Source organism: Microtus pennsylvanicus, chromosome 1 (genome assembly GCF_037038515.1).
Source record: "Microtus pennsylvanicus isolate mMicPen1 chromosome 1, mMicPen1.hap1, whole genome shotgun sequence".
NCBI classification, from domain to species: domain Eukaryota; kingdom Metazoa; phylum Chordata; class Mammalia; order Rodentia; family Cricetidae; genus Microtus; species Microtus pennsylvanicus.
Genome location: NC_134579.1, coordinates 40859316 through 40885554, shown reverse-complemented (window position 1 = coordinate 40885554; position 26239 = coordinate 40859316). Strand labels below are relative to the sequence as shown.

At 45.4% G+C, this 26239-nt stretch overlaps 1 protein-coding gene across 3 annotated transcripts in view; it reads right to left on the bottom strand.

Moving 5' to 3' along the window:
- The window catches only part of Cd80 (CD80 molecule), a 31830-nt gene extending 5814 nt beyond the window's left edge, over positions 1–26016 (bottom strand). Inside the window, exons 1-6 of one of the 3 annotated variants that reach the window (XM_075962506.1) lie at positions 25936–26016; positions 25700–25845; positions 25372–25456; positions 24428–24743; positions 7111–7428; positions 3351–3632 (exon numbers count right to left, since the gene is read on the bottom strand). In XM_075962506.1, coding sequence (XP_075818621.1) covers positions 3351–3632; positions 7111–7428; positions 24428–24530 — 703 coding nt within the window. In that variant the 5' untranslated portion in view covers positions 24531–24743; positions 25372–25456; positions 25700–25845; positions 25936–26016. Of the gene's footprint in view, positions 1–3350; positions 3633–7110; positions 7429–24427; positions 24947–25371; positions 25846–25935 lie in introns of those variants that run through there. The other 2 variants (XM_075962498.1, XM_075962491.1) reach the window with 2 other exon arrangements.
- Positions 26017–26239: the final 223 nt, after the last annotated feature.

Here is a 26239-nt window from a genome sequence, read left to right as displayed (position 1 = left end):
AGCCCATTGCCAGGTTCCCATCCTGTGCCTCTTCACCGCGCACCTGTGGAGAATCTTTGACTATGCCAGATACACAGATACACACTCTCCTGCAAAATCCTACCAAGAACATATCGTGGGCAGCTAACGTTCAAATGATAGATACTGAAGATGAAAAAAGTAACGTGAGCGTTTGCATTGCCTGAGCTAACTTGGCATGAAGGAAGATTCTAAGGAGATACCTTAAAAGCTATTATCTCCACAGTTCATTTCTGTAGCTGATATGACTGAGTCTTACTAGCAATGTCATAATATAAACAGACAGACCTACTCTTGTCTCCTCTATTACGCCCCCTGTCTTTCTCTTGCATGGTCTCTTCACATCCTCCGCCTCCACTCTTATACTCCATGGAGTGGTTGCCTGAAGATTCAGGAGGCTTTGCATTCTCTTCAGGATTCATCTGCTTTTGCCTTCCAGTCCTAAGTTTGGGGGAGACTAAAGGAGCCAACAATGGCTCTGAATTGGTATTAGAGGGCCAGACTGGAAGACAGCCATGTGTGATAGCTTCTGATGAATGTCTAGTCTCACATGGAGCACATGGCCGATACAAAGCCTGCTGGGGCAGCAGGACAAAGAGATTGATGTGTGTTTTGCTGCCATCCAGTCCTCACTGAGGTAGCAGCTATACCATTCATTTCTTATTCGCTTTGAGAACTAGCAACATCTGAAGAAAGGCCAGGGACATGATTTGAAGGGAATATTAGCAACATAACCTCCCTCTCTGGCTTCTCTGGAATGGCTTATAAGCAAATCTCAAACACTAATTCATTCTCAGCTTTTCCCATTACCAAGCCTCGTGGATGAAGTTTCTCTTTGAGCTTATTTCAGCCTTTGGCCCCATGAACCACCTTGTCCTTGGCATCTGAGATCCCACACTCCCCTGTTTCTGTTTGTAACATTCATCTTTCTTTGCAGGCACTTTTTCCTCATCTTAGCTTCTCCATATCATTGTTTCTTTCCATGGTGTCTGTCTGTGGCCCTGTCTGCCAGTATAATCTCATCCACATCCAAAGCTTGAAATACCATCTCATTTCTGAGTTTGAACCTTGCATTTCTTATCTCATTTCTCGACTCTAGATGTATTTATTATAGATCCAGCTGCTTACCACATGACTGGAAGCCGACTGATGCAAACGAAATTCACTGTGTTTTCTTCTTAAAGCTTTATCTGTTTTTATTGTCTGTGTGTGGGTGTTTTGCCTGTGTGTATGTCTGTGCACCATAGGCCAGAAGAGGGCATCAAATTCTTCTGGGACTGGAGTTACAGATTTTTGTAAACCACTCTGTGGTTCTAGACATGAAAGACAGGTCTTCTGGGAGAACAGCCCACATTCTTACCTGCTGAGCCATCTTTCCCAGCTCACGGTTTCCCCCGCAAAGCCCACCGTCTACTGCCCACATTTGCCACTGCCCTGAACGGCATCCTCAGCCACCCAAGCAAGCGTGTCACACCTTCCTTGTTCTCATTTCCCAACTGCCTTTTGTGGACTTCTGTGCTGTCTCAGAAGACCCTGATGCCGAGCCCCTTTCCCCCAGGACCTTCTTAGTCTGGATCTTTCTGCCACTCACTAGCGTCCAAACTCATCTCACAAACAATCACTTATCCTAACTCTTGCCCCAAACAACGATGGCTGTCTGGTTAGTGAGATTTGAGACTTTTCTTTAAAACTCTTCGTCAAGGGCTGGAGAGATGGCTCAGAGGTTAAGAGCATTGGCTGCTCTTCCTGAGGTCCTGAGTTCAATTCCCAGCAACCACATGGTGGCTCACAGCCATCTATAGAGAGATCTGGTGCCCTCTTCTGGTTTGCAAGTAGAATACTGAACACATAATAAATAAATAAATAGATTTATCTTAAAAAAATAATAAAACTCTCCGTCGACAAAAGCAGACCCCATGAGCAGTCAAAGCAACAGGGCCTGAGCCGAGAAATTAGAAATCAGTCATGTGCAGTTGCTCATTTCTCTATTTCCAGGGAGGCCGAGGTTGGAATGAGGTCAAGGCCAACTCAGGCTGCACAGCAAGACCGTGCTCGCCTGTGCGTGCGTATTCAGGTGCATCGCGATGAGTCTGCATGACCTGCAGAGTCTAAAATACTGTCTGAATTCTTCCAGAAACATTCCAGCACTTTTGTCCTAAATCTCACATATACCCATATTACAAAAATGACTGACTAAACTAAATCCCCACCTTTAAAATTATATAAAACTTGTTAGTGATAGCTCTCTAAAGTAAAAATGAAGTTCAAATTAATAAACTAGTGTCCACTTTATGAGCCAAGACTTTTTTAAGTAAAATTTCAGAATACATAAAAAGCGATGAAGAAATGAGTTTGGGGTGTTAAAATCATGCAGATATTTGGTTTGTACTGGAGACTAATGTTCTCAGGAAATTTCCTTATTACCTACAGAAGAACATAGTTAAAAGAATCCAGGTCAGATCTGAAAGAATAAATTGCTGAGCTATGTCAGCTGGAAATAAAGAGGAAGGCAGAAGCCATGCTGCCGCTCACATTAAATGCACATGTACTACTGACTGTCACACTGCCTTGCTTCCGCACTGCACAGACACAGAAGACGTCCTTAGAGTGGGGCTGAGTTGGGAGGAGAGTCCCTAGTGGGCCTCAGTAAACTCATTCAAATCCCCTTCAAATTAGATGAGCATTCTGGTATCTGAGAACCCTGAAAACCTGCCACGAATTTCAGATACATATGTTTATATCAAAACAGTTTCTTCATTTTATAATTTCACCTTTAGAGAAAGGGAATTCCATAAGTTTACTACTTATAAGAAAAACTATTGACTCAAAATGACCTATTTCCCACCCATCCCAGCCATTGTCCTTAAAGACTCTGATCACATAACTTTACCAGACTTGGCTCTGGATGAACCAGAAGTTGGGATCAAATCTAGGGCTTTGGATGTGCTCCAGCCCCACACCCAGAGTGAATGAGTAGTTCTAAAAACAAAAATCCATTCCAAAAAGACAGTGGTTTGATACCATGGGACCATTGAGATTGAAAATGCCAGAGTCAGGAAATTATAAAGAAGGACAAAATTTGGTGCTTTCAGAAAAGACAGCCGTTATTAGGCCTGTACATTTTAGAATATTTATTAAAAGAAAATAAAATGAGTCTAGTAATATCACCATCACCTGTCTAGTGACGTCAGTGAGTCATAACGACACATCCTGAATGTCTAACATGACTAACATTACCATCAGAGTCAGGGAGTTCAGTTCTAACATAAAGCTGGCTGGGTTATTCTTTTGGATACCCTACGGTAGACACTTTCCAGGGCAATGTGGCTTACGTTTTTCCCAGGTGTAGTTCTTTGACACTTGAGAGTCTCCATATGCTATGTGGCACACAATGCTGTGGTTGTATGTCACGTTGAAATCCAGTTGGCTGCTGACAGTGTATAGTTCAGATTCAGGATCCTGAGAAATTGTTGTATTGATGCCTCTTATTTCTTTTCCATTTACCAACCAGGAGAGGTCAGGCTTCGGGAAACCTCCAGAGGAGAAGCACATTATTCTTCTAATGTCCGCAGATGGATTTCCAAAGTGAGTTATATTAGGGATTGCGTAGTCAGCTGGAGACAGAACAAACGTGCGATTATACACAGGTACAGATCTGTGTGTACATGGTCAATAAGTGATCAAGCTTCAAAAAGGATGACAGAATAAGGTCGAATGTGCAAGTCTCTATAAGTCGTTAGTAAAAGAGCTGGTTTAAATTGGTCACGTCTGTTGTCTCCTAGCTTGAAGGAGATAGGAAAGCTCTTAGAGAGAGCAATAGGTTTGTGTGGATAAATGTACTGTTTGCTACTTTAAGAGGAGATGAGAAAACTGAATGCTTATTGAGTTCCTGTCAGTTAACTCTGGAAATTCTCTGTATGACAACCTTAGGAGGTCGGACTGCCTTTTAATAGGGTAAAGCATCAAGTGAAAAGGGTAGGGCATGCCTGGAGTCCTAGGCTGAGGGAGAAGGCTTGCTCAGATTCCACAAGTGTGGGGCCAACCTGGAAAATAGAGTGAGACCCTGTCAAAAAAAAAAAAGCCCAAAGCCCGCCAGGGTGGCACATGCCTTTAATTTCAACACTGGGGAGGTAAAGGTAGGTGTATTTTTGTGAGTTTGAGGCCAGCCTAGTCTACAGAGGGAGTTCCAAGGCTACCTAGAGAGAGTCTCAAAAAACAAACAAACAAAATGAAAAAATGTTAAATAGCACTGGGCGGTGGCAGCGCACGCCTTTAATCCCAGCACTCAGGAGACAGAGGCAGGTGGGTCTCTGTGAGTCTGAGGTCAGCCTGGTCTACTGAGTGAGTTCTAGTATAGGCTCCAAAGCTACACTGAGAAATCCTGCCTTGAAAAACAAAACAAACAAACAAAAAAGAAGTTAAATAGCCCTAACCTGATGGATTGATGTTTGTAATTTTATTTTCTACACCAACAGGTGTGGGGAGCCCGCAGCCCTGTGGCAGAACTGAGATCAGCTGAGCATGGTAGGGCACACGTGTAACTCGGCTGTACTTTGGAGGCTGAGGTGGGAGGATTTTGAGGCCAGCCTGGATTTTGAGTTCCACCAGGCCAGCTTAGGCTAAGAGTAAGACCCTTTCTAACTATTTTTTTTAAAAAGGCTTGTATTCGGATAAAACTATATCCCAAATGTACAATATTGAATCTGTAATCTCAGCCATGACATTTTATTAATTCCTTCCTGCATCAATACAATTCCTTGAAGGGACATAGAGGCCTCCTGGAGAGGACTCCATTTGTGTATCTGACCTTCAGTAGGATACTAAAGTAGGCTTAGAGCGAAGTGTGCAAACTTCTCTGAACTCCTTGCTCGCTCACGCTCAGGCGTTAGGGATTTAACTCCTCCCTATCACGTGGGACTCAAACCCCCACTTCAGTCCATAGAACGAACTTTCTTCTTAGAAGTCTGAGTGCTGCAGAACTCATGTGTGCCGAGGTCAGAGGTCACCAAGAGCAGTTCTTCAACTGAGGTCTATTCTGTGACTGTGGGTTAATTGGTGATGGAGGAAGGTCATTGGTAATAAAAAAAAAAACAACTGCCTTGGCCCATCTGATAGGGCAGAATTTAGATAGGCGGGGTAAACAGAACAGAATGCTAGGAGGAAGAGGAAGTGAGCTCAGAGGCCATGCTCCCCCTCTCCCGGGCTGACGCCATGAAGCAAGCTGCCAGGTCAGACATGCTGAATCTTTCCCCGTAAGACTGATGCTACACAGATTATAAGAGATGGGTTGATCGGGATATGAGAATTAGCCTGTAAGGGCTAGAGTTAATGGGCCAAGCAGTGTTTAAAAGAATACAGTTTGGCCGGGCCGTGGTAGCGCACGCCTTTAATCCCAGCACTTGGGAGGCAGAGGCAGGTGGATCTCTGTGAGTTCGAGACCAGCCTGGTCTACAAGAGCTAGTTCCAGGACAGGCTCCAAAACCACAGAGAAACCCTGTCTCAAAAAACCAAAAAAAAAAAAAAGAAAAAAGAAAAAAAAAAAGGAATACAGTTTGTGTGTTGTTATTTCGGGTAAAGCTAGCCGGTGGCGGGAGCTGGGTGGCAGAATGCAGCCCTGCAGCTCCTACAACAAATTGGCTTTTAGTCTTAGTGTGCTCATCAATAAGATGGGTTAATAATCTTGTGCTCCAGGACTGAAGGGAGGAAATGACATCATTACTAGAAACCACTTAGCATGGGACCTGGCACACAGGATGTATTTAGGGAGATGTTCTCTTTTAAATCAGGTTGCCAAAAAGCACTTCTAAAACTGCATAGTGGTACTGGGAGAAGTGGGGGAAGGGCAAGTACTGACAGGGTACCAGGAAAGGGAAAACCCTTAATATTATTGGAGAGGAAGTCACTTTAAACAATAATAATAATAATAATAATGAATTGGTGGTAAATCTCTTCGAGTTTGATGGAAGCCTCCAGGCCAGCCAAAGCTACATAGTGAGACTCTATTTCAAAAACCAAAAATAAAACAAAGAAAAAAAAACAAATAAAAAATGGGCCTTGCTCCTAAATAAAGTTTGATGTGTTCCTGAGCTACTTATAGTTGGCATTTTTATTTTCTACTTACTAGCTCATACCCCCCAGTCAAGTTACTAAACTGATGGCCAACATAAAAATGTTACTTTTGTTTCTATTAACCACACATCATGGCTTTACCCTGGAGTAGCAAGTCTGAGCATCTTATGTTGGAAGTCACTACTCATGTTCATTCATTCTGCTTTTCTGAGAACCAGTCAGCTCCCTAAGAGCCATTGTTTCCACACCTGACTGAGCTCACAACAGCCTCAGCCTTGTGTCCAAGCCCTTCCACAAGATAACCTGTTTAGAATCACTGCTCAGAAGCTCTTGGCAGACTGTGAGCTGTCTAAAGATTAGCCTTTTGGGGCTGGAGGGATGGCTCAGCAGTTCCAAGTACTGAGTAAAGTGTTCAACTTAATTTACTTTTGCAGAACACCCAAGGTCAGTTGCCAGCACTCACATTGGGTGGCTCCCAGGGATCCAACACCTTCTTCTGGCTACTGTAAGCGCGCGCGCGCACACACACACACACACACCACAGTTCAAATAAAAAAAAGATTGGTCCTTTTTATCTCAAATGACTCAGGTAACAAGTTTTGGTCACTCAGTGGAGAAGATAAGGATGTTTATGAACAAAGGTAGAGTTACAAATTATTCAGAAAGGTCAAAAGTCTGTGACCTAGATGACTTGTTACCTGGGATAGGAAGTTCTCAAGTGCAGTTCAGAGTACAGGCACATCACATTCAAGTTACATTCCCAAGAATCAGAAGGCATTTCAGACCACTATCTAGTGCCTGGTCTGATTACTGTGGCCTTGTGTGTGTGGTCCAAATACAAGAAAAGCACACTGACAGATTTTTTTCCCCCTTGAACCATCAGTTAGATTCTCTGTAAAACTGGAAACCCACTCCTCAGGTAGGAAATGAGACTCCACCTTCTTTGATAGAATTGTCACCTACATCAGTAGAGACGAGACTTTCAGGACATTACAAATCAGTAAATCAGAGACTCCTACCCACCTCTGACCAACAGCTCCACAGATTCCAAGTGCTTCCGTTTGTAAGACCCTTGTTCTTGCCTTTGAACAACACAGGTATACAAGCCCCTGTCTGACAGGAACAGGCGCAGGATCATGAGACGGAAGTTGTCTGTGATGTCAAGTAAAGTCCGGTTCTTATATTGGGGCCACACTACTTTATCCCCAGAGACGTAGCTCAGCACCACTTTCCCCTCTTTCTGCCAGTAGATCCGGAGTCTGGCCAGCTCATCAACAGAGTAGTTGTAGCCACAGGGCAATGAAACCTTTTCTTTCACCGACCTGGACACTCTGGGAACACCTAGAAGACACGTAAGGAAAGACTGCACCACCGTTATTGAGCACAGCAGACTCATTCTGTCAAGTGACTAGCCGTGATGAGTGACTCCAGAATGGATTTTTGTTTTTGTTTTTTGAGACAGGATTTTTATTTTGATCCCCAACACGTTTTTGTTGTTGATGTTGTTTGTTTTGTTATCGTTTTTTTAGAGATAGGGTTTCTCTATGTAGGCCTAGCTGTCCTGGAGCTTGTGATGGACACCAGGCTGGCCCTGAACTCACAAGATCCTTCTGCTTCCTGCCTCCTGAGTGATGGGATTAAAAGTGGGCCCAACCTCGTCCAGCCTCGACACTTCTTTATAATGTTTTATTACTGTATATTAATTGTGCAAAATGATGGGTTCATTTATTTATTTTTGGTCTTTTGAAACAGGGTTTGTTTCTCTGTATAACAAGCCTGCCTGTCCTAGAACTAGCTCTGTAGACCAGGCTGGCCTCGAACTTACAGAGCTCTGCCTGCTTCTGCGTCCCGAGTGCTGGAATTAAAGGCATGTGCCTCTACTGCTGGCTTACATTTATAATTTTTATTGTGGTTAAAAAAAAACCACATAAACCACCACGTATGTTGGATACTTATAATCCTAGCACTTGGGAAGCTGAGGAGGAGAACAAGAAGTTTGAGGCCAGCTTGTCCTACACTGGCAGGCCCTCCCTGCTGGGGATGTAGTTCGATGGTAGAGCACACGCGTATTGTGCGCAAGGCCCTGGGGTTTGCTGTCAGCACTGGAAGAAATACATCAAGTTTACTATAGTGACCATTTTTAAGTTTACGATGGAAAAATATCTTCACACTGCTGTGAGACAGAGCTCAGAGCTGTTTGTATGTGTCATGAATCTCTCTCCACATTAAACAACAAACTCCCCTCTATTTCTCTCACCCTGGAACCACCGTTCTCCTGCTGGTTTCTATGAATCTGACTACTTTAGATATACTGGACTTTTGTGGGTGGCCTGTTTTATTTTATATTATGTCTTCAAGATTTATTTATCTTGTGTTATATGACATAATTTCTGTAATGGTCTGTTCTGTCCCTTTAAGAGATAAGCACCTCCCACACCCCTGTCTGCCTAGGCAAGAGGATCTTCCTTCAGCTTCCCCCCTGAACTTCTTCCTTTGCATCTCTCTCCTAAAGAGGTAGCTTCTCCTCTTCTTTCCCTTTTCCCTCCAGGTCCCCTTTCCCCTTCCCTTCCATAACCCACTAAACAAATATCCAACCTCATGCATGGCGTGCCTATCCGTCTCTGTCTCTCACCCACTGCAGCTCCTCGTGGGACTGGCTGACCCACCATGCGGTTCCCTGCCTGGGGTTCTCTGCCACTTGTGGCCTGCTGCCCACGGTCACCTCTCAGGGAACAGCACCATTTTATTTTTACCATTATAATTTCCTCGTGACATGATATGTGATCACAAATAATTTCCATTTTCCTTTGTCTGTGTCCCTCCCTTCCTCCTCCCCTCTTTCTCTCTCTCGATATGTTTATATATATCCTTTTCTCAATTTATATGTTGTATACTCACACCCACCCACACGCATGCATGCATGTGCATACGCACCCACACACACAACTGATAAATCTACTCATCTGTTGATGGGCATCGGAGCTGTTTCCACCTCTTGGTTATTGCCATGGATAAGTGCTGTGAGCATGGGTGTGCAAATGCCTCTTCATATCCCCGATTTCACAGATCAGTCAGGTTTGATACTACCTCAGGCTAACTTTGAATTCTCTAAGTAGCCAAGGGTGACCTTAAACTCCTGGCCTTCCTGCCCCACCTACTGAGTGCTCTTTTACTTCCTGTGTGCTCTGTCTACCATATTGGTTGATAAAGACAAAATGACTTTGACCAAATCTCGGGTGGGTGTGCTGCCATTGGCACCACAAAACCTATCACACCCTTCCTTTTTTGTTTCTTTTGTTGCTGGTGGCCATGTTAGAGGAACAACTGGCGGCAATTAATTTCAGGGGATCAGCCCACCAGCAAGCAGGGTGAATCTCGGAACTGCAAGTGTGATAGGGCTTTGGACCCAGCATGTCTTTTGCTACTGCTGTGTCTTTCCATGTTCACAGCTGCCATTTTTCTCTGGTATCTGGCATGGTGTGAATGGGTGTGGGGGATCTCCAATGCCTTTAACGTGAAGTGATTATCTCATGGAAATAACCCGTCCTACTGGGCATTTTTACCAGTGGAATAGTATACAGATAATTTCCTCCTAAGATATACTATTTAAAGTGTTGGCCCCATCCCTGATAAACCAGGGGCAGCAAAGGATAGAAAATAGGAACAAGGAAATGTCACATAGCTAGTTTCTCTTGAGGAGCCGTATAGACTGTGGCTTAGGTTATTGATTAAGAAAAACAACTGAATCCCAGAAGCTAAGTTAGCTCAAGTTCTTTTGATCTTAATGTTGAGAGATATGTTCACGGGTTCCGGTGTGCCTCATAAAAAAAAAAAAAGCTTGCTATGACTTAAGGTTAAGCAAAGATGTTTTTGTTAATGGCTTTGAGGTAAAAAAGAATCTTGAAAAACATTTTAAAGTAATATTTTTAATAACTTAGCGAGGGCCTCGTTGAGGTCAGGGAACAAGAATAATAACAGCCTGGCTATTGCTGGCTGAGCACCTTTCTTGCGAGAAGGGTTGGTAATCATTTCTGCCCTCAGCTCTCTGATATAAAACACTGTTGATGCAAGGTATCCCTTCAAAGAGAATGGGCTCCAAAAAGCCAGGGCAAGCAGTGAGAATAAATTCTGGTCTCTCTGCCAGTGGCCTGCAGTCCACCCCAGCCATGCAACTGTCATTCACATTCGGATACGTTGCTCAGCCTAGATATAGCAAGGAGGGCCTTGGGCCTTCCTCAAAGCCTCTGAGGAGGGATGGGGTAGGGTGCAGGAATGGTGGTGGGGATGGGAGGAGGGGAGGGAGTGGTAACTAGGATTGATATGTAAAATGAAAGAAGAGTTTTCTTAAAAAATAAAATTAAAGAAGAAACTGTTGATGAATGGGTATGCACCCCGAGGATTTAAAATAGAGCCCACGTATTCTTTTTTATAAATAAAAGTTTAGATTTGTGATTCTTCTAAGATTTCTTAAAAGATTACCCTTTGCGATAAATAATAAAATGATTGGTCCTTCCTTTGTAACCAGAAAATGTAACCTGCAAATAAAAGAACTGGCTGAGAACAACCCCTCGCTTGCTTACACTGTGTTCATCGATAACAAGTTGCTTGGGTATGAATGAGTGTGGGTTCTTGGGACAACTTTTCACCTGTAATACAAAAAAATGTTTAATCACATGGGAGATACGGAAAACAGGCTGTTTTATACTTGTATTCATTGTAATCATTCTTTTGAAAAATAGAATGTAACCATGTTGTAATCTTTATATTGCTTGAAAGATTTTCCCGGGGTATATAAGTTGTAAGGGAAAAAATGAATTTAGTTAGAAGGAAGACTTCAAGAGAGACAGAAAGGATTCATCTGCATAGAGGTAAGAGAAGAAATAAAGAACAGAGAAAAACAATGATAGAGAGACGTTTACAAGTTCTGCTGTTCTATCCATGTCTAAAATTCTACAAGTATTGACTCTGGGCTCTAAATACATTCTGGAGCTGTGCATGATGGTACATTTCTGTAACCCTAGTGCTTAAGAGGTTGAGGCAGGAGGATTGCCATCAGTTAGAGGCCAACCAGAGCTACACAGCAAGGCCTGTCATACCCCAAATAAAATGTGAATAATTTCAGAGACTAGGCCAATTCACAAATGTGAACGCTAAGAATCAGGATGTTCTGTTGTATTGCCTATTTAAAATATGGCCCTCTTAATTTTGTATTTTCTCTTATCTGCCTTCCTTATTTCTTCATGATGAAGAGCCCCAAGGCATAGAATCATAGTCCCCTTTGCCCTGAGCTTCCCAAGCATGTCAAAGTCTCTGTTGAGACCTCTGTGGGGAGCTATGACCTCCATCTCACAAGTGTCTGACATTTCCAACAGAGGAAGAAGAGCACGGAGTTCTGCCGTCTTGCTTCAGCGTTCATAGAGCAACAACAAGGATCCTTTCATAGAGCAACAAGGATCCTTTCATAGAGCAACAAGGACCCTTTTGTCTGATTTTAGTCGACTCAGTGCCACATAACATGACTCTGTCTCAACAAAACAACCACAACAAGATAAACAACAACCATGTCAGGAGCCATTTCCCCCCAAAATTGGCAGAGCCTATCCCACACCCAATTACCTGTTAGCAGAACCCGCCCTACCTTCCAACTGTCTAGAGAACTAGGTGTGTCAACTTGTGACTTCCTGACCGAGGAATCGTGACCTAACCTCCTGGCCGATGACCTTGTGACCGGCTTGGACCACGCTGCAAGTTCCCTTCCTGCTCTGGTCATGCCCCTGCCCCCCCAAATTCCTCATCCAGGGGCTATATAAGCTGTAACCATGACTCTAATAAAAGGAGGCTCTGACAAACCTAGCATGGCCTTCTTCCTCTCTCCCCCCCATATCTTTCAGATAGCGCCTCTCCGGGACCCTGGAATAACTGATCAGCCAGGCGGGTTACAACCCCTAACTGAGTGACCCGCCAAGGCAAACTACAAACCAAAAAAATCTATCCAATGGAACTTTCCCTTTGGTTTCTTCTACAGCTCTTTCCCCAACTCTCTCTCTCCCCTACATACACACATGCATGTACACATACACACACATGCATAAGCATATATGTACACATACATCTACGTGCTCACACACACACACCACACACATCCATGCACATAAGCATATACGCACACACATGCATATACGTGCACACACACACATATACACCACACATGCATGCCCAGACACCACACACACACACACACACACACACACACTGCACAGAACTGCATTTTGTTTTGTTTTGTTTGAGACAAGGTCACCCTAGGAAGCTCAAGCAGACTATCTTGATCCTCCTGCATCAGCTGGGTGTTGAAATAGGAACAGCGGGCTGCGTTCCTGCCGCCCAGCTCCTGGCCGCCAGCTAGCTTATGTCCCGAAATAATTACATGGAAACTGTATTCTTTTAAACACTGCCTGGCCCATTAGTTCCAGCCTCTTATTAGCTAGCTCTTACATATTGATCTAACCCATTTCTAATAATCTGTGTAGCCCACGAGGTGGCTTACCAGGGAAGATCTTAACCTGCGGCTGTGTCGGTGGGAGAATCATGGCGACTGCCTGACTCAGCTTCTTTCTCCCAGTATTTTGTTCTGTTTACTCCGCCTACCTCATTTTCTGTCCTATTAGGCCAAGCAGTTTTCTTTATTAATTAACCAATGAAAGCAACAGATAATACACAAGACCCACCTCCATCATTCAGCTGGGAGTTATTCCTTCCTGAATTCTAGGAATGGTGTAAGCCACTACTGATGGCTACTAATGTGGTTTGGAGCACTCTCATTTTCCCACCACACAGTTTGATTTGGGGGCAAAGGCCACTAAACCTTTCACTAGATGAGAGACTGACTCAGAGGAGAGTCGAGATGCCACTTCCTTTATAGAAATCTGATTATGCAGCCTAAAGTGAACTCAGTATTTTGCAGCAACCTTATACCTTGAATACCCATTACTACATTGGCAATTAACCTGCCACTTTCCTACCATACGTACCATTCAGTGGAGCACCTAGAATGGCGATGTCCCTACAAGGAGTTGCCCTGAATCTTCCTCTCTCCCACACATTCACAGGATAACAAACAGTGAACATTCTAACGAATGGAAAAGCACTTGCTCATTTTACATACACATCCTATGGACCGGGTCAGAGACAGGGACACCCAGGGAGTGGGATGCTCCTCCGGTACCATGAGAAGGTGGTGGGTTTTAAGAGACCCCAGACAAAATGCCAGGGCAGGTTAAAGAATCTGCTGTGCCCCAAAAGAATATGGAGGACAAAGTTGAGGACTGTGAAGTCTGGGGGGGCACTACCAGCATTTGCTTTCTGCAGCTTATTTTACAGATACGGAAACTAGACCAAGGAAAAGGTGCTGCCCTATTTCTATGTATATTTCTTACTGGCCCCGACTTTTAAGGCCCCTCTCTTATTGACAGCTGCAATCATTAGTGTTAGCTGTCCACTTGACAGAATCTAGAATCACTGGAGAGACCAGTGTCAGCTCCCAAAGAAACTCAGGACAAATGGCTAACCATGGTGCCTGTTTAACATACCCATGCTGGCCTCCAGGCTCTCTGGGCATTGCAAGCACTGTTACAGAGTTCTGGCTCCTCTCTGCTCCTCACAACCCCGCCCTCTACCCTAAACCTCTCCAGCTCCTGAGCTTCCCCTAATAACCCAGGCATTTCAGTCACACTCCCTTCTCCTGGTTCCCCCTCTCGTCCCTCTCTCTTCTCTTCCTCTCTCCCTCTCCCCATCCTCTCTCCTCTCATGGCTCAGTCTATTCTGCGGGCCATGTTCAATCTGCTAATCTTTCTCTCCGCTCTGGATGCCTCCAGATACCTCTGGCTGTACTCTCTCTCATAGCTACAATAAAAAACCTTCTTCCCAGTCACACCTTGGAGTGGCCATGTCCTCATTTTTTATTCAGTCAGATTTTAGCATGCCTATGGGGAATTATCCTGATCTCACCGAGGCGGGGGACCTGCCTGTTATGGACAGCACCGTCTCAGAAGCTGGGTATCACAAGCATTCCCACACTTTCTCTCGACAGGGATGCCATGTGGCCAGCTGTTTCCTGCTCCTGCTGCCGTGACTCCTCGCCATGACGGATACCCTGAAACTGTGGGGCAGAACGAGCCCTTCCTCCCCCGAGTGACTTTCGTCTGGCCATTTTATTATGGTGACGGGAAAAGAAACTGAGGTGCCTGACTCCCTCAGCTTTAGGATTCAGTTCCCAAAGATCTAAGGCAACCCTGCATGGCTCCCTCCTGGCCCCACCACAGAGCTCTTCCTCTTTGAGGAGTCTTGGGAGGGACCAGTGGGTAAGAGCAACTGTTAATAAACCTGACATCCTGGCTTTGATCCTCGGGGCCCACGTGTTGGAAGGAGAGAACTAACTCCTGCAAGTTGCCCTTTGGCCTCTAACACTTGCCATGGGTGTGCATACAAATAAATAAGTAATAAGCAAACAAGCAATAAAAATCAAGAATCCTAGGGAGGCAGAAGTAGGAAGACCAAGAGTGTAAGGTTATCCCTGGCTACACAGAGAGTTCGAGGCCAGCCTAGACTGCAAAAGACCTTGTTTCTAATGAACAAAACTAAAAAACCAACAAAATAAAAAATGAAAGAGTCCCTTTTTTCCCGGGCTTTGACTCACCTCATGGTTGCAGACTGGAATGACTCACCGCACCCCGGGACATGGACAAGGCTTACACTTGCGGCCTACGCCTGCCCTCTGATGGCCTCTCCACCCTGTCCTCTTGGCTGTCTGTCCACTGTGCATCCAATTATCCTCTAGCATGGTTTTACTAAGTGGGTTTCGTTTTAAAGCTTGGTCCCTGGGGCTGGAGAGACGGCTCAGTGGTTAAGAGCCCTGGTTCTTCTTCCAGAGGGACCTCTCTCCAATTCTCAGCTCCTACAAGATGACCCATAATCACCTGTAACTCCAGTTCTAGGGGGGTCTTGCATCTTCTTCTGGTCTCTGGGGTACCAGGCACACACATGGTACACAACACATGCATGTGTACAAAATCCTATACACATAAAACAAAACCAAAACCAAACAACAACAACAACAACAAAAAACCAGACGTGTTTCCTCATCAGTATATCTCTCTCGCAAAAAAGCCCAACACTTCAATATCTAAACCCCAACTCATTAGCTCCTAGCACGTGTCAATACCACAAAATTCATCAGATGAGACCTCAGGGTTATGGCTCCGGGGCAGTGTCCCCTAAAGCCCAAATTCTCAGGCCCCAACCCAGTGCCGTCATCGGCATTTATCTTGCCTTGTGCCCCCAGAGTCACAAAGGTGCCCTTGGGGAAAGCCCATGTGTGCAGCCTCGTTCCCAGGCCCCCTGTGTCTTGAAAAACAAGATGGGACCAGTAACACCTTCCTAGCTCATAGCCATAATGGGAGACAGTTGAGCTCGCCGGCTTTCTTTGCCGAATGTCACTGATTCCTATTCTAGAGTCATAACCGACACGAGTGAAAAGATACCAAGCTATGACCTGGACACATTTGCGGATGCAGGAAAGCTAAAAGATGTGTCACAGAGCACAGACTACATGTTCCCATGGACTTCGACTCTAGTGGGCTCTGCTACTTGTCGAGCTAGCTGTCTTCTCATCCGTAAAAGGGTGCAAGACCTGCATATCCCAGAGCACCACAAAAGTAAATTCAATTAAACTATAGAAGCAGGGAGACCCTGGGACAGCAAGTCTTCTGTAGGAGGATCAGCATTCCCTCTGCCTGCCCCAAATCTTCCCCTCTGGTTGCTTCAATCTCACTCACAGATCTTAGCAGCTGTATAGGACTCTGGTCTTGCTTGAACCTATTGGACACTACGACACAAAACAGATCATTTATTGGGGCCCCAGATAGTGGGGTATCCCCTCCCCAGACCTGCTGATTCCCATCCTATAGAATGCAATGCATCCAGCAGCTTTTGACACCGGATGATACAAACAAGAGAGAAATCATAATCAAAAGCAAAACTGTCTCGTTTCAGTGGCAGTTCCTGAGGAGTTTTTGTGCACTCACACGCAGAGAGGCATGGATGTCTCTCTACAAGTCATCATCAATGGGCTACTCTCCATTACTGTCTGAGCCCCCACCCCTCACACCCCCCATGCTGAAGAAGAACCAGACTGAAAAGAGGAATCAAAACTTTCCCGTGCGGCCTGGAAATTCCCACAGGAACCAGGTTCGCACTCTCATGCTGAGCAATGAGAAAAAATGGAAGAAACGTCTTGGAAGAATTTTGTCTGTGTGGGTGACTCCGGGAGGGACCCGGGTTCCTGAAACCTCACTGGATCTCCGAGTTTGTTTGTTGCCACTTGGCTCTTCAACGCCCCAGACAAAGCAAGAGTGAGGATTCAAACAGGACACTGAACCTAACTTTCCTCACCATGCCTAGGACGTGAGAGAAGCCAGCATCTTCCTGAGGAGGTCCACATGGTCCAGGGCCCAAGTCACTCTGGGCTGGTGTTCCCTACTCAGAAAAGCCTTCCTCTGTCTCTCCCAGAGTCCCCTCTAACATCACCATCTAGCCGCTCCTTAGGCTCTGACCCCGATATGTTTGTCTTCAATCTTTTTGTTATGTTTTGGTTTTGCTTTTTGAGATGAGGCATATCCCTACGGGTCCTTTGTCTGGCTTTATCTGGCCAGAATACTGTGATTACACGTATAAGCCACTACGCATGGCTTTGGCTTCAGTCTTGCTCCAGCTGATGCAGGTTACACGTGGGATAGACGGTACCCGTGTACATGAACGACATGCAAGTCCATCTGTGAAGTTTTGCCTGTTCTGCAGCGTTGAGAATGGGGCCTACAAAGTGGACCCCTGCTGAATGCATAGCTAAGTATTAGGAGCTTAGCTGACCACAAGTTAGGACTATAACCTTAAAAAGCAGGGTAAACCTCCTTGGGCCTCAGGTTCACTTCTGCAGACTGGATGTGCTCTCTCCACCCCATACGTGATGACCACGGTAATACCAGGACGCAAGCAAGGTGCTTTCTTAACTGTGGCGCTGTATAATTTTTAAACATAGACTCTTACATCTTTATTGTATTTATTATTTATGTGTGTGAACAAGTGGATGAATACATGCTATGGCGTGGATATCAGAGGACAAATGTCAGGACTCGGTTCTCCTCCTTTGCTGTTGATTATGGGGATTGAACCTGGGTCGTTAGGCCTGCAGTGTTTTCCTGCAGATTCGTCTCATCAGTGCTAATACAAGTTTTGGCAGGGCTCTTCTAACAATGTACCACATCCTGCTTGGTTGAGCCACACCCAGAATGGAACGGCAGAAACTGTCTGACCTGTGGTCTGAATGGGGTGCTCACCAGGCCCCTTCTAGGCCTCAGCAGTTGGATGGAGCTGAGGCTGTAAGAGAAAATGGGTAGGAAGAGGAGACAACTCTGTTTCCTGCTGCTCTGACTGCTTTTGTGTGTCAGCTTGACACAAGCTAGAGACATCAGAGGGAGCCTCAGCTGAGGAAATGCCTCCGTGAAACCAGCTGTAAGGCATTTTCTCATTTAGTGATCAAGGGAGGGCCAGCCCATGGCAGGTGGTACCATCCCTGGGCAGCTTGTCCTGTGTTCTATAAGAAGCCATGGGAAGCAAGCCAGTAAGCAGCACCCCTCCATGGCCTCTGCATCAGCTCCTGCCTCCAGGATCCTGCCCTGTTTGAGTCCCTGTCTTGAGTTCCTTCAGTAATGAACAGCAGTGTAAGCCAAATAAACCCTTCCCTCCCCGAATCATTGTTTGGTCATGGTGTTTCATCACAGCAATAGAAACCCTAAGACAACTTCTAACAAATGTGTGTGCACTGCTCCTCTGGGTGGCAAACTGGGGACACTAAGCAGCTAGGTTAGGGCAGCCCTGGCCTTTCCCGATAGCTTTGCCATCTGCCTCCCTTACCAACTTCAACTCCCAGTCACTAGCACCCTGGAGAGGGAGCTACCAACCAGTAGACATAAAAACCTCTGGTTTTAGTAAAAGGTGAAAGAGTTATATAATTTGAAGAGAAATCAGAGTAAGACCACTGGTTTTAGACCACGAACTCGTCTTTTCAGAACTCGGTCTACAGCAGTGCATCAGTAGCCGTGAAGACAATGATGCTCCAGTACACCCTACAACATAGATGAACCCTGAAAAGAAGCCAGACACGCGACACCTCAGGGTATATACTTCTACTCTATGAAACGCGCAGAAAAGGCATGGTTCACCACAGGGGAAGTAGAGTCATGGTAGCTAGAAGACAAGGCCAGGCGACACGGAAGAGTGGCCGCTGGAGGGGTCTGGTTACGAGGTGTTGAAAATGCCCGGAAACTACAGAGCAGTCAGAGCTTCATCACAGTATGAGAGGCGGAAACCCAGCAAACGCTAGCTTTAAAATGGTTAGTTTTAAAGCTTTTCAGACAATCTAAGTTTTTATCTCTTTATTTTTGGTATTATGATCGGCTTGCAGCTTAGGGGCTACACAGATCTTTCTTTTTAAGAGTGCCATCAACCAGCCATGGTGGCTCACGCCTTTGGGAGGCAGAGGCAGGTCAACCTGGTCTACATAATGGGTTCCAGGCTGGCTGGAGCTACATAGTGAGAACTTGTCTCAAAAAAAAAAAAAGCCCATACCTAAACCAAATGGGTGCTTTCAATGTACCCACTTTTACATTTTTCAGAAAAGGGTGTTTTGGATGAAAGTAAGAAAATAATAAAATAACTAATTATTTTATTAAAATTTATTTAAATTATTTTATTAAAATAAAAGTTGGTAAGATGGCTCCATGGGCTTAGGCACTTGATGATAACTAACCCTGATAACCTGAGTTCCACCCTGGACCCACATGGTAGAGAGAACTAAATCTTGCAAGTTTTCCCTTTGGTCTCCACAGGAGAGTTGTGGCACACGCACACACACACACACACACACACCACACACACACACACATACACATACACACACACACACACACACATACACACACACCACACACACACACACATGCACCCACGCACTCACACTCCTCCACACAGGTCTGATGTATCTTTCTAGAGTCTAACTACGGGAGCAAATAGGGAGGCTCCTTGGTAGCCAAGCCCTTGGGCAAAGGTCTTTGTGCTGGATTACCAGGTCTCCTAACAGAAAGGAAACAAGCTAAGCACAGCATCTTAAAATTCATAAGCCAGGCGGCAGTGGTTTTAATTCTAGACTTTAATTCCAGCACTCGGGAGACAGAGGCAGGTGAATCTCTGTGAGTTCAAGGCCAGCCTGGTCAATAAGAGCTAGACCCAGGACAGGCACCAAAGCTATACAGAAAAACCCTGTCTCAAAAAGTCAAAAAAAAAATCCACCAGGTGAGGAGGTTAGCTCAGTAGTAGTGCACTTGCCAAAAGCTTGGTTTGATGCTCGGCACTGAAAGCAAAAAAAAAAAAAAAAAAAGTAAATAAAATAACTCAAGAGATGTGATATACATTATATAAATGTGCTAGTTAAATAAGCATTTTCCAAGGCCAGAAAAAAAAACCACAATAAATTTGAAAAGAATGAAAGAGGGGGGAAACATAAATATTACTTATCATCCTAATACATGGAGATGTTTATTTCAAATTCGGATCTACAGTCATATCACACCAATTGTGTCCTATCTTGACGGATCTTGGAAGCTAAGAAGGGTTGGGCCTGGTTAGCATATGTTAGGAGACAGTTGATGCTTGGACACAGTCTTTTCTGTGGAAGCGATACTATGGGGCACGTCTAAACTTTTGTTAAGTGATTTCCACAGGTCTGATGGTAGGCCTGTGCAGCATTCCAGCGGGACAAGGATGTGTGCTGGCTCACTGGTCATGGGGCGATTTGAGTCTTGCCCCTGACTTTCCTTCCAGTTTAGATACAGCCCTTACAGTCTGTAGAAATCAGGTCTTTATTTTTTGTCTCCTAAATTCAAAACTCTTAGATGCTGAGATTTGAACTACAGTTATCAGGGTATCGGTGGCAGAGGTTATAACTCACGAGATGTGTTGGCCCGTTGTGTTCAGATAGCAGGGTGTGAGATTTGAACTACAGTTATCAGGGGAACCATGGCAGAGGTTATAACTCACAAAATGTGTTGGCCCGTTGTGTTCGGATAGCAGGGTGTGGATGGGATTACTCTTTGTGACACTTGCTTTCTCTCTACCTCAGAGCTCCTAACGCACCCATATCCAGCTTATCCAACTTCTGCAGAAAGCTTTTCCCCAGCCCTCAGAGCTGAGCCACCCTGAAAGGATTCCAGCCCCGAAGGAAAGGCAGCCTACTTATACTTAGGCTTCCCTGATGGTTGCCTCCTAGTCACCAGTTTCTGGAATACAGTCGTGCATTTCTACCTCAAGAGACCATGCCTGAAACCTGACGGTGGAGAGGGTGTGGCTGGATCCTATCTTGTGAAAGTCAAAGGCCCACTTGCCCTGGAAGTCAATGGCTGGAGAGTAGAAGGGGAGAGGGGACCACATCACCATGGCGTGACTTCCTGACCCAGGGCAGGGTTGAAGGTATGGCAACTCCACAGCCCCCAAACAGCCCTCCCTTACCTGACCTGAGGGACCACGGACCACTCCTATCCTCACCAAAATCTGCCAAGTTCTCACCTGCTTCATATTGCTCGCGTCTCAGTCCATCCTTCCCACACCTGACCCCTCTCTCCTCACCAAAACCATCAATCACATCACCGTACACATCTGGCTCCAGAAACAGCCTCCTGTTAGGTTTTTGCACAATTATTGTGGTTGCTCTATGAGCCGTTCCTCATGCTTCACCAGCTCAAGAGTTTTGTGTGTTGTTCAGTCTTAGGAACTGAATGCAGAGCCTCCCATTGCTAGGCAAGCACTCTATCCTTGGGCTGTATCTGCAGCTTTTTATTTTATTTTATTTTATTTTAAGATAAAGACTCTTGTAGTTCAGGCTGGTCTCAAATTCACCATGTCCTATAGAGTGATTCTAAATTTCTCATCTCTCTGCCTATGCCCCCTAAGTGCTGAGATCACACATGCCCAGTTTATACCCTACTAGAGTCGAAGCTCAGAACCTTGTGTATGCTGCGCAAGTACACTACCCACTGAGCTATCCAGTCCATGATTTCTATTTAAGGCAGGGTCTCACTAAGTTGTCCATGCTAACCCTGAATTCCCTTTATAACCCAGGGAGGCCTTGAATTTTGTTTTTGTTTCTCAAGACAGGGTTTCTCTGTGTGACTGCTTCGACTGTCCTGGAACTCTCTTTGTAGACCAGGTTGGCCTTGAACTCACAAAGATCCACCTGCCTCTGCCTCCCAAGTGCTGGGTTTAAAGGTGTGAGCCACCACCACCCAGCCTGAGGCTTTGAGTTTTTGATCCTCCTGCCTCAACCTCCGGAGTAGCTAAGATTACCGGCACCTGTGTTAACACATCTGACTTTCCGTTTTTCTTTGAATATCATTTACATGCAGTCATACTTCTCAAATAGGGCTCTACCAGCCTCAGCATCACTGGGATGCTTACTATAAATGCAGAGTCTCAGGCCCTGGTTCTGGGCCACCTAAGCAGAAGCAACCTTTCAAGTAAGATTCGTAAGCCAGGCATGGTAGCTCCCATATGTAATCCTGGCTACTCTGAAGGCTGAGGCAGGGGGTTGGGGGCAAGCCTGAGCTACATACTGAATTCCAGGCCAGCCTGGACTACAGAGTGACACCCTGACTCTAGAAACCAAAACAAAAATACCTTAAAATATTTTTCAGAGCAGTGTTAGGTTCCCAGGAGAACTGGGTGGACAAACCTGCAGGAGTCCCACAGATCGGTCCTAAGTATCCTCTATCGTCAGCATCCCACGAGGCAGCGACACATTTGCCACACTCCGTGAACCTACGCTGACATATTACCCTCACCCCAAGTCACGGTGTAGTATTCCCTCTAGGAGGTGGGCTTTCTATGGGTTTGAAATGTCTATGATCAATAGATACATCATTATAGGATTATGCAAAATAGTTTCACTTCTCTGAAAAATCCCCTGTGCTAGGGACAGCCTTTTAACCCCCACCCAGGTGATAATATACGCAATTAATGTATGGCCAGCGCTGAGATAGATAGTGCCACCTCCCCCTCTAAACCCTTCCTCGCCCTCCCAGTGCAGTTTGAATATCGTTCAGATTCCCTAAAAGCTCAGGCCCGAGGCTATGCTCCCTTCTGGTCCTGCTCTCTCCATCACTGTCTGTCTGCGGGTCCTCAGCAGGTGAAAATGGCGCCTCGGAACAACACCTTTCCTTCAAAGTTCTCACCTCTGTGGTCATCACATAAATGCAATGATTATTAGATTGTTCATCTTCTTCCTTCCAGTGACTATAAATTCCATGAAAGAAAGGAGCTCATAATTTGTTCCCAGGACCAATAAACATGTCTTGTACCCAGAAATTGCCTGGTGTTTGTTGAATTAAGTGTTTACAAAGAATGAGCTAGACAGTTATGGTGTAGCTCGGTTGGCAAAGTGCTTGCCCGGAATGCCCTCTATCTGATATCTAAACTGGGCAAAGTGCTGTATCTGGAATCCTAGCACTTAGGAGATGGAGGTAGGAGGTAAAGGCCAGCCTAGGCTACACGAGACTCTGCCTAAAATGGGGAGAAGGTGTCTGCCAATTTGCCTCCCTGCCCAGAATCCTCTATCACATCTGCCTCCCTCAGCTGTACTCCTCCAGCGACCCTGTCCCCCTCTTTTCTCAGAGCCTGGGCTTTGGTAGTCCTCCTATTTTCATATTTCTTGTGGGATTCGTTTCAGGATTTACATATGCAAACATGTTTGAAGCCACGAAGCGCATGCTCAACTACTTCTGAGGTGAGGTGAACTCTCAGAATAAGATGCTCGGGGACTCAGCCCAGTAGACACTGAAGGCAGCTGTAGGGCCTGGTGCTTTCCTAATGGCTAAAAATGAATCAGCTATGCTTGGTTTCTGACTCTTTCTGGCACAATTCTCAATTTTAAATGTTGTCAGCTTTCTCTCTTTTTTTAAGAGTTTTTCCACCCCACCCATCCACTCCCAAGCCCCATTTTGGGGTGTCTGGAGTTGCTCCAGAAGACTAGAGTTTGGGAGTGCTTCCCTAATCTCCAGGAAAAGACTGTAACTGTTGGACGTGCCGACTATGTAGAGAACCTGATGTATGAATGGGCACTTAAGTCATGGTTGTCTGGGTTCTGCAACCAAATCTCACAGCTTGGGACGGAAAACCTAAAACTGCTACTATTGTAGCAGGTGGCTTGCGTACCTCCATCCCCTCCTTTCTCTCTTCCTGTCTCTCACATTCTTAGATATTCTGGGCAGGATTTTAGGTGAATGATTTGACACCAGGGCCTCTGAGAGTGTAGTTTCCGCATTGCTGTCTGGAACTCTGGTTTCCTCCTCATTTGTGAGAAACAGTTTCTGCGCTATTCCTTAGAAAGCAGATCTTTTGTTTCCTGACCTTTAAAAAAGGTCATTCAGGACACGGTGGATGGCAGTTCCCAAGAAAACCATGATCTGGGCAGAGCCCTCACCCCTTCTGATAGTGCCTGAAGTCCAGCCCCTTCAGACCACCGACATAGAAGCAAAATCACCTTGAGAGCAAAACGCTCTTTGAAGAACACATAGGAAACACACAGGCCATCAGAAACAACTAGAAAACAACACATATGAAACACACAGCCTGTCAGCAACAACTAAAACACCAATCATTTTGCACTACATCTTAGCAGTCAGATGTCAGTGTTGACACACTGGAAGAAAGCAAAGCTCGAGAAGAAATATTAAGAGAAAGATTTCACACTAAGAAGATAACATTTCTCAACTACCCACCAAACGGAAGAGGTCACCGTTGTTTGGTCTTACAGGAAGGCCACATTAATTGAGTCATAGCGTAGAAACATTCTTTGAAAACCAGAATCCCAGACCAAGGCTGTAGGCACATAAGAAGATGTGATGGAACATCTATTGTAGATGGAGGAGGCCACAGCCCTAAGCTGCTCTCTGGACTTATGTGTTGTTAAAACAGTGCTGTCCCTACTTCTGTGTTAGAGTTGAAGTTCTTGATTTAACTTGGTTTCTAATTTGCTGTGTGAACCTAATGTCCTTTTACCGTCTTTGAGCCAGAACTTTCTTAGCTTTAAAGTATTCTGGAAACACACTGAAGGGTCCCTCTGGTTCACAAAGTGAGCAGAAGGAGACAGCTACAAAGTAAGCCGAGGGAGCCAGCACAGAGAACAGCATCTTTCTCAAAACCCGTCGAGCTTAAGTCAAGTTCCTGGAAGTTCCTTCCTTACCTGAAGACGTTCGAGAAAGACCAACCAGCAGCACAAAGAGATGAATGAGCCAGAGAAGTGGACACCTGGGTGGTGGTGTATCCTGCCTCAGTCGGCACCCCATAGCTTCAGATGCTCTGGTTAGATGGTGAAAGCCAGGAAGCCAGAGCCAGAGGGAGCCCGGGCACCTCCTAGGTTCACAAAAATCAGGAAACAGAGTAGGAGAGAAGCCTGGTTGGTAGACACCAGGCAGATGCTGAAGACAATTCTATGGCTCCACGGAGATGGGACAGTTCTTGAGTCCCCGAAGGCTGTGTTTCACAACCTGAAACAGAAACTAACAAGAGTCGTTGCTTGCAGTGAGTGAGCTAAGCTGAAAACTCTCCCGTCTGCGAGGGGTGAGGAGTGAGAGTTCTTAATCTGAGTGGCCTCTAAATCAGGGTGTGGCCATGAGGGGAATTTAAAGGTGGGGGGGGGGACTCTAGGGGAGGTGACTTGTTCTGGACATTTCCGAGAATTAGCAGCAGTTGGGTGAAAGGGTTCTCTGCTTGGGAGTGTGGCTAACATCAGAACACAGTGAGACCCCATTTCACAAACAATAACAATGAAAAGCACCGAGACCCTTCAGTATCAACCAGTCCAAGAAAGCTTAAATCCCACCTCCCACTTTCTCCACCCTCCACCCCCACAGTCACACGCAGAAACACAGAGGGACTGGCAAACATGTATTTGTCCAGGGTAGTGTTTTATCTGTTAACAGGATATCAAAAACCTCAGATCTTAAACACAATAACTCCTACAGGATTTCATCCAACGGAGGGGTGTCCCAGTAAAAAGAGAGCAAAGAAAAGACACACGAAAAACACTATGTATTTAGACTATGCCATATAATGTGAAGAGGCTTGTTTATGTTTTTTTCCAGAAAACATATTAAAGTTGAGAAATGAAAATGAATGACGTCATACCTACAACTGGCCAGATTTGTGGATCTCCTCTTTTGGAGCTATCCCCGAGCCATACCAGATTGTCTCTCACTAGCCACGCTCTAACCTGTAAGTTTGAAGAGACTTTTCCATTAGCATTTTATTGATTAGAAAAACTCAAGGTCAGCCTATAGAAATATTGGCTAGCATCCAGGAAACGCAAAAGAATTCTGATGGTGTTTTCTAAGAGTGTTGAAATGCCACAGCCGTGAGAAGACTCCTCTGAGGGCAAGTCACAACTGTATGCTTGTTTTAAAAGCAGTGAAGTTGGGACTGAGGAGGCGGTTTTGTCAGTAGAACGTCTGCCTACCACGCAGGAAGCCCCAAGGTCGAGCCCCAGAGTTGTATGAACAGCTTGGTGACACTGGGGAGGTGGAGACAGAAGGATCAGAAGTTCCAGATCATCCTGGGTTATATAGCAAGTTGGAGGCCAGCCTGGGATATAGGAGCTGTTGTCTTAAAAAGAAAAGAACAAAGGTCAGGTTGGTGTTAAATTGTTCTACTAAGGCTTCCCACGGTTGATAAATCATAAATGTATTTACTTACTCGCTGAAGATGTCTTTTTCTTGTGTCTTAAGAATCAAAAGGTGGGGCCCACTGACAGCCTTCTCTTGCTGTCGTCTATATGACTAACACAGCAGGGGGGGCGGAATTTCCCCTTTCCAACTTCCCTTTACCAAAACCTTGAGGAAGCTCCCTTGCTCTTTGAGAGAGTGTGACTTGGGCAAGACGCCCAGCAGGCTACCCTCACCACAGGGATGAACTAACCATGGTGAGAGTTTTGGCTGTCTAAGAAGAGGAAGAGCAAGGGGCAGGCACTGGCTCTGCCTGGACTGTGGTGTGGGAGCCA